Below are 12,949 nucleotides of genomic sequence, written 5' to 3'. Positions count from 1 at the left end.
AGCCCGACGTGGGACTCGATCCCTGGTCCCCAGGATCGCGCCCTGGGCCAAAGGCAGGCGCCAAACCGCTGCGCCACCCAGGGATCCCTGCTTCCACTTTTAAATGCAGATCATTTGTGAGGAGAAATGCAGACGATTCACCATGCGAATTATTTTATATGTGCTTCCCCGTCATCCGAAATATGCCAAGCACCCGAACAGCAATGCCAAACTCCAAATAAGCCCCGCTGCTCTTAATCTGCACGATGTGGGCTTCTCGGGGACGGCATTTACGTATAAAACTATCTCGAAGGAAAGGGCACTTGGTTAAGAATCAGAAGACGTGGAGTCGCACCTGGCTCCTCCTGCAACCACCTGTGCGCGGCCGGGCAAGTCACTTAACCTCTCTGAGCCTGGTTCTCATCTGTAAAATGTGAGCCAGCGTCCTACCTCACGGGGGACGCAGCGAGGACTGAACGATACAAGGGTCGTAAAGCTTCCAGCCCACGCCCGGCCCCACCGAAAACTCGCCATCAACTCCCGGGCCCGGGCTCCGCCAGCCGGGGCTCCGCGAGCGGCGCGCTCCTTTCGATGCGCTCGGCGCTCCGTGCGGAGCGGGATTCCCCTTCCCGAGCCGGAGCCTGCGCTCTGGGCTCGACTGAGGCTGCCTGGCCGCTCGCGCTTTTCTCTCCTTCTCCAAGATGGCGGCGGTCGGCGGCGCTGAGGCGGGATCCGGGCGAGCCGAGTGAAGGTAGCGGCGAGCGGAGCCCCCACGAGGCCGGGCTGGGCCCCCTCCCCGAGGCGGCCGCGGCCCCGCCCCGCCGCCACCCGCCGCCGGGGCCCGCGACACCGCCGCGGGGGCGCCGCAGGCCCAGCGCGGCCTAGCCCCGGGGCCGAGCCGGGGACTGGAGTAGCGGCCTCAGGCCGCCCCCGGGAAGGGGCTGGAGCGGGCCGCGGAAGGAGGGCGGGCGGGAGCCGTTCAAATGGGGAAGGCGGGAAAGCTGCGGGGCCGGGAGGGGGCGTGCGGCCGCCCCGGGGGCCTGCGGGCCGGGGCCGCCCCTCCCCCTGCCGGGGCCGTCTCCGCCCTCGGGGGCGCCGGGAGGCCGGCGGGGCCGCGGGGAGCGAGTCGGGGCGGCGGTGCGGCTCGGGACCCGGGGTGCTGGGGGCCCGGGCCGGCGCGGGAGGGCAGGGCCCTGGGCTGGCAGGAGAGGATGCGAGGAGCTCTCTTCTTTTCCTCTTCACAGAGCTTTGTTGAACTAGCTGTTGCTGCAAAACGGCCGGGAGAATCCCATTGGTTTGCGTGGGGGCCGCAAAAATGGTGGTCCTGGGGGCTCCCTGTCTAAGTAGCCCGCTGTGGCGCGTCCTGTCGGAACGTGCCTCTCAGTGTGGTCTCCGTACGGGCCCGTTCCCCCCACGGCTGTTACTTGGAGATTCACTCTATATGGTGCTTTAGAGGAGCACCATCCCCCCCCCCCCCCCCCCCGCCGGTTAAGCAGGTGGCTGATTATATTCCCTTAGAGCAGAACAAAAAAAAAAAAAAAAAAAACTCAAAGGAAAGCCTGTTGATTGGACAGAGCTTGTCGAAATTTGTATCGGTGGCTTTTTGGAAATGTGTGTTGTCAGCCAGTCTGTGCGGTGGTCGTGGTTCCGAGCTGCCATGCAGTGAGAGGGTTCAATCCCCATCCCAGGCTGCCGGGATCTCCGCAGTTGGCCGAGCTGGCAGGGGCTGTGAGTGCTGCATAGGTAGGTTCCCGGAGAAGGGAGGGGCAGGAATTCGGAGTGGCTGTGTGCTGACACTGGAGGGGAGCTCTGCAAAACTGACGAGGCCAGCGCGCTCCTGGAAGTGAACCACAGCAGCGACGAGTCAGAGACTGGCTACAGCTGGACGCGCACCTGGCTTCCCTCGCCTGCACGGACAGGCGGCCTGAGTCCGCGGAGGGAGTGCTGGAAGAGAACGCGGACCCTGCAGCCAGGCCCGCACCCCACCCCGCGCTAGACCTGGATGGAGTTCCGGGATTTTGCCGGCCACGTGGATCAGGGGGCTTACTTTGTTCCCTCTCTTTCAACACAGTTACGTTCTGGGATGAAGAAGCTTGCTAGCGATTGCTGAGGCTCAGGTTACCTCAAACAAATCACCTTCTGAAACTTTACCACCACCACCTCCCCAATGATTATCGTTTGGACCTGCAACATAAGAAAATACTGTATCTGATGATTTTTGCTTTTTTCATTCATCACTCTGGTTATCCCCAAAGCTGTGCCTGGACAAAATGCATACAAACTTCTCTACAAGTGGGCCAGCAGCTGCGCCTCCCCCTTTTTCAAACCCTGAAGAAGAGTCCCAGAAGAGCCATTTAACAATTTGCACGTTGCATAAGTACACATCTTTTGTGATGACATGTTTCTGGCCTCCATAGGCGACATTAAATAATGAACTTTCACTTACGCTGTCATTGCTTAGCACACGGAGAGGAACATAATCGTAAAACTGTCCCTGCCTCTTAAAGTTGACAACATTGAATTCTATAAGCTCCTACATGATGGAATTCAGGAGAATGGGTGTTAACACCTGTTTTACTTTTGCCAACATTTAATGTAATTATGGCCCCTGCTTTCCAATGTGAAAATCAAATCTAGTATTTTCACTTTCGTTAATCCCACAATCTGCTGCCTAACCCTGAACTCTGAATTTATCATGGATAATATTCAAGACCGGGAAGGAATATCAGAGGATCATCTGATCCTCTATAAATGTTGTCCTAACTCTGCCTTTCTTCCATACTATTGCTTGAGACTTCTTTATCTGGTTTCATCTTTCCTTTGTGAGTCAGCAACCAAAACTAACCCCTGAACTGCAGTATCTTGATTTTAAAGAACTTAAAAATTCAAGGTCCATCAGTCTGCCCAAGCTGTGAGTGGCATGGTCCATTGTGTTTAATTTTAGTTTTTTTAACTCTTGCCTCTTCTACTTCTTTAGTGAATCAGCCTTGCCTTCAGGCCCCACTCAGTTTTTCTCTACAACTTATTTAGGCATGTAATTTATAAAATGCTTCTCAATGTTTTTATGAAAATTTAAATAGTAGCAGGCCTAACTCCAATACATAATGCTAACACCAGTTCGTGTTTTCTCTGTTGGCCTGTGCTTCGGAAGATCAACTCAATTTCCTGTTCCCTTTCACAACTTTTTAAATCCAGTCATTGTTTTTCAGAGAAGTCAGTTATGAGACCATGAACACTTTTTTCGTAGTTGAGAAGTCACATCATGGTTTTCTTTCTCATACCGTCTTTGGAGGTAGTTACTCCCACTCTGCTGTTAACTCTGTTTTATGTTAGTTTTGATGTTACTCAAAAGAAGGCCAAACTGTAAGTCTCAGGGCCTGCCTTTGCTTCAGTTAGAAGTGTATTTTCTAGTTGACAACAGACTGGTGGCCATATTTATGATATTGAATGTTTTAAGATTATTATTAAACATTCTTAGTCAAAATTCATTTGGCATGAAAACATTTAACTTGAGGTCTCAAGTTGTGGTATTTCTTAGCATTACCAGTCGGTCTATGAAAACTAATGGGACCGACCTATATATATATTTTTTTTTTTTTCTAATAAAGTCAGTATGTTTTAGTGCCAGTGAGAGGAGATAAGATTTTCAAATGAATGGACTTGATTCCCAATGACATTCCCCCTTCCTTCACCACGTTTGGAGTCAGCACCCCTTGTGTGGAAAGGGGAAGGCAGGAATTTCTATTTGAGAAAGTTGAGAATACTGGAACATGAAGAGCTGGCTACATGATATATGTATGCTGCCTCATTTTTCTACATGAGCTCTGACCTTATAAAGCCCTCAGGGCAAGCAGTTCTCTGGTTTATCAGTAAAATAATTCAGTTCGTTTGGTTTCTTTACTTCACTCTAGATTTTCTTAACTTTGACTAAGTCCTTTCTTCCTTCTCCTTCTCAGGGAAGTGGAGAAATGCTTTTTTATGTTACTTTTCTTAATGTTCCTTGTAAATCATTCTTGGTAATGCTTTTTCTCTTTGTATGTTCAACTTAGGCATGTGTGTGCATTGTATTTTATCTGACTTGTGCAATTAAGCCTTTTTTTCTTTCTGTTTATTTTAAATGTGACTCTTAAGAGAGTTCCCTTTGTTAATTAGATTTTCTTTCACAAAAGTTACGCGCTTCAATATTACTCATACCCACCTGAAGAGACTGGCAATGTCTCACTGAAGAGCCCCTTCAGCATTTCTAAATCCCCATATAGCAATGAAGGTAAAATAAAATTTAAATAAGTAATAAGTAACCAATCCGATCACCTTGTAAGCATTTCACTAACTGGATGAGAACATTCTCATATATTTAGAATGTCATTCTTAAATTTCCTGCGAAGACTTCCTGCAGGATTTGTGACATTGCCTGTCCTTAAAGTACTTGAAGAGCTTTACCTTAGAGTGCAGTCTGTGGCTTGTCATTGTCAAAGTCAAAGTAGACATGTAGACTTGAACATCCAAAAAAAAGATTTTAACAAATTCAAAATGATGTTTAGAATATTTACATTATAGTAACTTCAAATCAGTGAAAATCTTAATAATCATAAAAACTTCACCACCAATGGACAAATGATAATTCTTCTTTACTTTCACCTAGCCTTTTAGAAAGGCCTGATAGCCTTGAAAGCTATCATGTGGCCAACTAATATAAGAAGTGTCTTTGCTTTTACACCTCCACGGTTTTGAGCAAATTCGTACAGGCCAACAAAATGCATACCAAAAAAAGTACACTCTAAATGTCTTTCATATGTAAATTGCAGTACAATAGTTGTTAACCTGTCACCAATCCACATGGTAGGATTTTACGGTCTGGAATGTTTGCTGTAATCTGTCTTCCTCTGCATCTTGCTTTATCTGTGCATTTGTAGCCACGATTGAACCTTTCCTACTGACTTAATGTCAGTATTCACCATCTCAGTCTTGTCAGCCCTGTTGGCATTTCAGAAATTCTCATAATTTTGAGCTATTTTTTATTACATGAGAGGTATTTTATATACTTCACCAAACCACAACTCTAACTCATAAATCAAATTAAGCCCAGCACACTTCCTGCAGTTTCAACCCCAATGTATTTACAAACAGAATGAGGAGGTGACAAGACACTCCTTTATTTCTTGCTGCCCTTCCAGTCTGCCCTTGGATCACTACGCATTTCCATCTGGAAGGTTGCTTCTCCACAGTGATTTCGCATTACAGGAGGGTTTTCCTTCTTTGTTTCTCAGACCTGGTCCTGTAGACGGGAAGGAGCCTGGACACAGTGACACATTCACAAAGGCCCTGCGGGACCGCCATGGCTTATGATGACTCCGTGAAGAAAGAAGGTATGACCCCTTAATCTGAGAAGCATTCCAAAGGGGGTTTCCTCTTCGATTCTTGCAGCCCATGGACATAGAGACCAGGACTGGCCATCACAGCCTGGACTCTCAGTGATGGTCCAGAGCAATATTAAGGCACTCAGCCTCCACATCATCCCCAGACTGGGCCCATGGAAGCGAAAACAAGGACAGGGTTCCAACATGAGAGCTGAAATATAAGTCTCTGTAGTCTATTGGGGTGATCGCCTGCAGCACTCGTGGTCCTTGCCAGCTCCAGTGTGCAGGAGTCTGGGGATAGGAATCACATTTTGGACTCCCACAGAGCAGCACAGCACATGAATCCTTATTCTTTTCAGCCTTACCTCTGCAAGTCTGTGTCCACCTGCCAAATCACAACTAAGAAACCATGTCTGAGGATGCACATTGGGCCTTTGCATAGCGTGGAAGCATTGTTTCTTCAGGTTTGGTTCTTGTCATTTGCAGCCAGGTCATCAAAAAATACTCTTGTCCCCTTGGATCTTAGTCCTATATTCCAGTGGACTTGTTGAAACCTTATTTTAACTTGGAAATGGAGGGACGGTTGGATTACATACATGGTGATTTGTTTGTCACTTACTTGACCTTTCTCATTTCCTTTCCCAAACGAACCTGGCTTTCAGATTGCTTTGATGGTGATCACAACTCTGAGGACACAGGACTAGCTGCTGGACGAAGCCAACGAGAAAAGAAACGTTCTTACAAAGATTTTTTAAGGGAAGAGGAAGAAATCGCTGCTCAGGTCAGAAATTCTTCCAAGAAGAAGTTAAAGGTAAATTCGAAACATTTGAATTAGGCAAGTTTTTAACTCTCTCCCATCCTATGTCCTAGTACTTGAGGAAAGAAGTATATTTTTAAAACCTTAAAAAAAATAAACATCGTTCGCTATTTTTAATATTTCCTGTGTTTTGCTCTGTCTTCCTAAGTCAGAACTCAGAGAACAAAATTGGTGCCAAACTGCCTTTGCTTCATCGTCTTACTCCTTGGTCAATTCTTCTTCCTCTTCAATTCCAGGATAGTGAACTTTATTTCTTGGGGACGGACACGCATAAGAAGAAGAGGAAGCACTCCTCTGATGATTACTACTATGGAGGTAAGGAGGGGAAAGGGCAGCAGGTGGGATGAACACATCACTGGTTCTTGGAGTCGGGGTAGGGGAAAGGGATCCAGATGTTGCTGACTCAGTGGCCTATTTAACAGGACAGTGGTTCTTGTTCTGAGTGCCGATAAACCAGTGTGAAGGAGGAGAGAGGTGGAGGGCTGGTATTTTGGAGGATTCAGCATAGAAGAACAGTCTTCATTTGTGATATACCAGGTACCAGGTTCCTTCTCCCCTCAATCATCCACTTATCTTCTGCCCATTATTACCTAGCACCCCTTTGCCATATGTAGTCCTGGGCCCTCTGGCCTGCACCTGTGGGTTACTTCTTAGTCCAGTGCATATCCACTCACAAAACCAGTTTTTCTTAGCTCTCTTATACGCAAAGCTGATGAGACTAACCCTTTACTAGAATGGGCTTATCCTGAACACTGAAACAAATGACACTCTGTCTGCAGTGTAACCGAAATTGTAACTGCTCGTAATCCCACAGCTTAGTCCATTCTTCCGGGTCTGTCCTCTCTGGTTGCTGTGAAGACTCAGTGCAGAGAAACAACTTCAGTGGCAAGAACTGTGTCCAGGGTCAGGCAACATCTACCAAGCCAAGAAGCACACGGGTATCATCAGGAATCAGTTGAAGGGACTCCCCTCAAATCATTTCTCTTAGCCTCTTCCTCACATTAGTTGAGTGTTTTTGGTGAGAGAGGAAACTTGTTGGAAGTTGGTTTGTCATGTGGACATTACTTCTCTTGATTATTTCCAGACATTTCGTCTTTGGAATCGTCACAGAAGAAAAAGAAAAAGTCCAGCCCGCAATCTGCCGATACAGCCATGGACCTGTTGAAAGCCATCACTTCCCCACTGGCAGCAGGCTCCAAACCCTCCAAAAAGACAGGGGAAAAGTCCTCTAGTTCTTCAAGTCATTCAGAGAGTAAAAAAGAACACCACAGGAAGAAAGTAAGTGGAAGCAGTGGGGACCTGTCCCTGGAGGACGGTGGTTCCCACAAATCAAAAAAAATGAAACCGCTGTATGTTAACACAGAGACACTGACCCTTCGTGAGCCTGATGGCTTAAAGATGAAACTAATTCTCTCACCAAAGGAGAAGGGAAGCAGCTCAGTTGATGAGGAGCCTTTTCAGTACCCCTCTCAACAAGCTACTGTGAAAAAATCCTCTAAGAAATCAGCTCGGGATGAGCAAGGTGCTTTACTCCTAGGACACGAGTTACAGAGCTTTCTGAAAACAGCCCGGAAGAAGCACAAGTCCTCCTCAGACCCACATTCCTCTCCTGGCCCCGAAGGCTGTGGGTCAGATGCCTCCCAGTTCCCAGAGCCCCACAGTGCTAACCTTGATCTTTCAGGACTTGAACCTATTCTGGTAGAATCGGACTCCTCCTCTGGTGGGGAGCTAGAGGCCGGGGAGTTAGTCATTGATGACTCTTACCGGGAAATCAAGAAGAAAAAGAAGTCCAAGAAGAGCAAAAAGAAGAAGGACAAGGAGAAGCATAAAGAGAAGCGGCACTCCAAGTCCAAGAGAAGTTCAGGCCTTGCAGCTGCCCCAGCAGGAGAGGTCACACCTGGCCCTCCTCCTCCCAGCGTCCCACACACTGGAGCTGCTGCCCCTCCCCCTCCCCTGCCCAGCCTCCACACGGATGGGCACGGTGAGAAAAAAAAGAAAAAAGAGGAGAAAGACAGAGAGAGAGAGAGAGGAGAAAAGGTAAACCATTTTTTTAAGTGTTGGGGAGTGAGTGATGATAGTAGTAAGTGGACTTGGAATTAGGCAGCTGAGGTGAACCGCAGGGAGTGTGGTGAGGCCAATCTCATGGGATGACATGAGGTGTAAGATATTGCCAGGGACCAAGTCTCTCCAGTTCAAAAACAGGAGCAATCTTAATTTTTCATGGGTTTTTTGATAATGGTGGTCTCCCATCGTGCCAAGCATAGGTTTAGGGATACCGTTGAAATTGGAATTCACGGAAGAAGCCGAACCCAGTTCCTTTCACTGGGCAGCACTGTCTGCCTGGGGCAGTTGAGAGAGATGAAAAGGTATTTTCTAGTTCATTTTGGGAAACACATTTTCAAAATTAGGAAAATAATGACCCAGGTTAATGGAATGAATTAATGGCCTTCCGCTAACTGGTGTGGGCCACTTTCTGGTATTATTTTTAGTGTCAAATGTATGTTCTTTCAACAGGCAAGTGCTTGCTGTTTACCCAGCCCAGTGCTCTAGGTGGTGTAGAGAGGTGCCAAGCTGGGCAGGACATAGCTCCAGACCTTCAGGAGCACACTGATTGCTGAGGAGATAGGAAGGAGAAATCAGCGACCTTGGTTGAACTTTCCTGCAGCTCAAGAAATCTAGCAGTTGTACTTTCAGGGCTGAGACTATGTTACTAAAGGTTTTCTGTTAAAAAAAAAATAAGCTGTTTCCCCTGTTATCAAAGTAATGTATTAATTTTATAGAAATTTAGAAATTCAGACTTGTGGAAAGAAGAAGGTCAAAAAACTTAGTTTTTCCACCTAAGGACAACCATTTTCTTCCTTTGTTTAGAGTAATGCAAACTGAAATGTCAGATTAAAGAGGCGATATTAAGAAGGAAAAAGTCAAGTATATTAAGAATTTGGAAATGGCAGTTTCACTTCAGTCTGTAATTGAGGTGTAAATTATGTTTCCCACTACAAAGAGTTATCTTTTTTTTTCCTAAGATTTCTTTATTTTAGAGAGAGCACGTGCGCACGGCAGGAGTAGAGGGAGAAGAAGAGAGAAACTAAGCAGGCTCTGTGCTTAGCCCAGTGCAGAGCTCGATCTCAACACCCTGAGATCATGATGTGAGCTGAAACCAAGAGGCAGATGCCTAATTGACTCTACCACCCAGGTACTCCAAAGAGTGCCTTTTAAGTATGTATATCTCAGAAATTAAAAGCAAAACTATACCTTCCAAGCCAAGAATGAGTGTAAGCATAAAGAACTGGATAGTCAATTATTAGGTCAGGTTTATATTCATTTGTTTATTTGAAAATTGCTTCGTTAAATCATACATATTCTGTGTAAGATTGTTATTTCTCCTGAGAATTTCCATTCTAGTAATATATGATAGAGCCATAACTAATCTTACAGCACTGAATAGAGGAGGGCAGGGTGGTCAGAGAAAGCCTATAGAAGAGAAAGGATTTCAGTGGAAGGGAACACAAGAAAGCAGAAAGACATTTACGAAGTAGCCTAGCAAAACAAGTGAACTCTAATCCTGCGTTTCTAACTGCCTGATAAATATTTCCACCTAGATGCCTTGGGTTCTTCATACCCGTGTGTCACTAATTATGCTCATCATCCAGATTCCCAAACCTGCAGCTCCTCCTCCACCTGCTTCTGTGTTCCCTGTGTCCTTCCAGTCAACCCAAACTCAAAACTATATGCTTTTTTTTGTTTTAAGATTTTATCTGTTTATTCATGAGAGATACAAAGAGAGAGAGAGGCAGAGACACAGGCAGAGGGAGAAGCAGGCTCCATGCAGGGAGCCTGACATGGGACTCGATCCTGGGTCTCCAGAATCAGGTCCTGGGCTGAAGGCGGCGCTAAACTGCTGAGCCACCTGGGCTGCCCCGAAACTATATGCTTATAATCATTTTTCTCAACACTTCATCATGAAACTTTCCAAACAAAAAGCTTTGAAATTGTACAGTGAACACCATATGCCACCCAATGAGATTCTGTAATTACTGTTTTGCTCTTTGCTTCATCACACACCTGTCCATCTATCAATCCAACTTTTATAATGTATTATAAATATAATGTAAATTATACATCTATAATGTGAATTATAGATACCATACACACCCCTAAAGACTTCAGCCTGCATATCATTAATTTAGGTTTAATATCTGAATTCAGGGCTTTTTTTTTTTTCCACTAGAATTTACTTATGCACAAACGTACACATGTTTATATACCATTTGGTGAGTTTCGACAAATGCGCACAAACGTGACCAAACCTCTGTCAAGATACAGACATTACTATCATCTGAAACAGCTTTCTCATACCCCTTCCCAGTCAGTCCTTACCCCTGGAGCCAACCACTATTCTGATTTTTTTCCCAGTTTTATATTTCATTTTTACATCTGTCTCTTACCTGTTTTCCCTCTCCTCTGCCTATATCCACTCAAGTGTTGAGCCTAATATTATTCCTCCTTAATAACTTCCATGACTTTATGTCCTCCATTACCACTATCCCAACTTGGGCCTCATCCCTCCCTGTACTTAATGTGATACATGGCTTCCTTTCTGTTTCTTCCCCAATGCAATTAGTATACACTGATGCCAGAATGTTCTTAAGTACCACTTTGATGTTGACATCTGGTTCACCATCTTCAGTGGATCCTTACTGCCTTCACGTAAGAGCGTAAGCTTTGAGAGGCCCAGGATCGTGTCTGTCATGCTCTCCACTCCATACCTAGTGCTGAACCCACAGTCTGGCCTGTTGTAGTTAGTCCATAAGTACTTGCTGAAGGAATGAATAAATGTCAGAGTCCAAACTCTTGGTCAAGCATTCATAATTATCTGGGATTTAGCCCTAAATCTTCCTTCTCAGCTGTACCTCTTAGTCTGCCTCACATGTACCGTGTGGAAACCAGACTTGGCCCTTACATTCTACCTCTGTTCCTTTGCTTGTTTTTATGGCAGTCTTTGTTCTCCATCTATTAAAGCTCTGCCTTCCCTTCAAGACCTAATCAAATGCTGCCTCTTCCAAGACATCCTGACCCTCCAGGCAGAATTAACTTCTGACTTCCCATAACACCTTGGCTGTGGGAAGTCACTGCACGTTTTGTCCCTTGTGTTGGAGCTTTCTTTGTGCATATTCCGTTTACTTTATTAAAGACTGTAAGCTCCCTGGGGACTGTCTTAGTCACCCTACCTTCAGCTCCTTAATGTCCTTGCTAGGCATTTTGTGATAGACTATATGGATGCAAACATCAGTATTGAAAAGGTAGGTCAGGTGCAAATTGTAAAGAATTTTGAGTTAGTTAAGGATTTGGCAGCAGGCACTTTGGGCTTATGAGCAGGACTTAGATAGACTCTCAGTGATCATTTAAGAATAAAGTGATAGCACTGCAGCAGGTGGGTGAGACTGAGGAGAGATTGTAACAGACCACCCAGGAGGTTATTATAGGCCAAGGTATCAGGTACTATAAAAGCCCGATAGAAACAGCTGAAGAGACAGATTCAGGAGAATCTCTGAAGGAAAAACTGACAAGATCTGACAATAGGACTCAGATCTGGGAAAGCAGAAGCATAAACGAGTATAAAAATGGCCCCGAAGATTTTGAAATTATAATCTCCTCCGGTGCAGGACTTACTTATAATTCCTCCATGTGGCTAGCACTTGCTAGTTTAAAAAAAAAAAAAAAAAAAAAAAGGTACTTTTGTTTATAGCAAAAAATTTATTAGGAACCAGTATTTGATCATGACTGTCCAAACCTGAGGTAGTCATACTCTGAATGTAGTCATTTATCGAACAAGTATTTATGGAACATGTACCATGTTTTTTAAAACTTGACCTATGCAGGAAAACTTGCTGTGGAGTGTGTTTTTTGCTTTTTAGAGAGAGTGCTCATGCTTATGCACAGTGAGGGTAGGGGGTGGTACAGATAAAGATAGAGAATCTCAAGCAAGCTCCACTCCCAGTGTGGAGCCCAACATGGGACTCAGTTTCACGACTCTGAGATCATGACCTGGGCCAAAATCAAGAGTCGGACGTTTAACTGACTGAGCCACTCAGGTGCCCCATTCTGTAGAGTTTAAAAAAAAAAAAAAAAAAAAAAAAAAAAAATCCTTCCCTTGGTTTTGTTTCAGTAAAAAAGAACTATCTAAAAGTCCACCTAGAGATAGAAAGGAAGGTCTCAGGAATAGTGTTCCCTCAACTACAACAAACAGAGATGGGAAAGCCAACTGATAATGAGTGCTAAAAGCCTCTGTGTGCCCTTTCTACTTTAGGTCCTGTGACCAGGACTGGAACAACAGAGAGAATCAAGAAGAATGGCTATTTTGGGAAAAGAAGATAAGTCAGGTTTAGACTCTTAAGATAGAAGTGTCAGGAGATTCAGCATATCGAAGGTTAAGAGTGTGGGCTAAGGAGCCAAACCACTTGAGTTCAAATCCTGGCTGTGCTACTTAGAAACCATATGCTGTTGGGCAAGTTGCATAATTTCTCCATATAGAAGGTGTCGATGACAACAAACCTACCCAATAAGGTTGTTAAGGGTTAAACAATAATAAATGTAAAGGGATTTATTTAGGACCACAGTGTGCCAAGGCCCCCTGGGGCCACAGCCAACTCACAGGGGCACCACTGGATATTTTAAATATATTAAATTTTCAAGAGAAATAGTATGTGACATCAGTCAGAAACCTTAGGAACTACTAGTTTGAGGTAATTCATGGTTATAACATCTTATCATGTTATATTCCTTTCAGTACCATGTC

At 45.1% G+C, this 12,949-nt stretch overlaps 1 protein-coding gene across 8 annotated transcripts in view; it reads left to right on the top strand.

The window, feature by feature from the left end:
- The first annotated feature begins 593 nt into the window (after nt 1–593).
- Nucleotides 594–12,949, top strand: part of HMGXB4 (HMG-box containing 4) — a 30,667-nt gene continuing 18,311 nt past the window's right edge. For 2 of the 8 annotated variants that reach the window (XM_038550731.1, XM_038550730.1), the window contains exons 1-4: nt 597–730; nt 5,999–6,147; nt 6,390–6,468; nt 7,238–8,190. In XM_038550731.1, coding sequence (XP_038406659.1) covers nt 7,306–8,190 — 885 coding nt within the window. In that variant the 5' untranslated portion in view covers nt 597–730; nt 5,999–6,147; nt 6,390–6,468; nt 7,238–7,305. Of the gene's footprint in view, nt 731–2,385; nt 2,575–5,246; nt 5,346–5,695; nt 5,801–5,998; nt 6,148–6,389; nt 6,469–6,575; nt 6,691–7,237; nt 8,191–12,949 lie in introns of those variants that run through there. The other 6 variants (XM_038550737.1, XM_038550736.1, XM_038550735.1 and 3 more) reach the window with 6 other exon arrangements.

The sequence above is a fragment of the Canis lupus genome, chromosome 10, assembly GCF_011100685.1.
Source record: "Canis lupus familiaris isolate Mischka breed German Shepherd chromosome 10, alternate assembly UU_Cfam_GSD_1.0, whole genome shotgun sequence".
In the NCBI taxonomy this organism is placed as follows: domain Eukaryota; kingdom Metazoa; phylum Chordata; class Mammalia; order Carnivora; family Canidae; genus Canis; species Canis lupus.
Note: the sequence above shows the minus strand (reverse complement) of the source record. Positions and strands in the feature narration are given on the sequence as shown.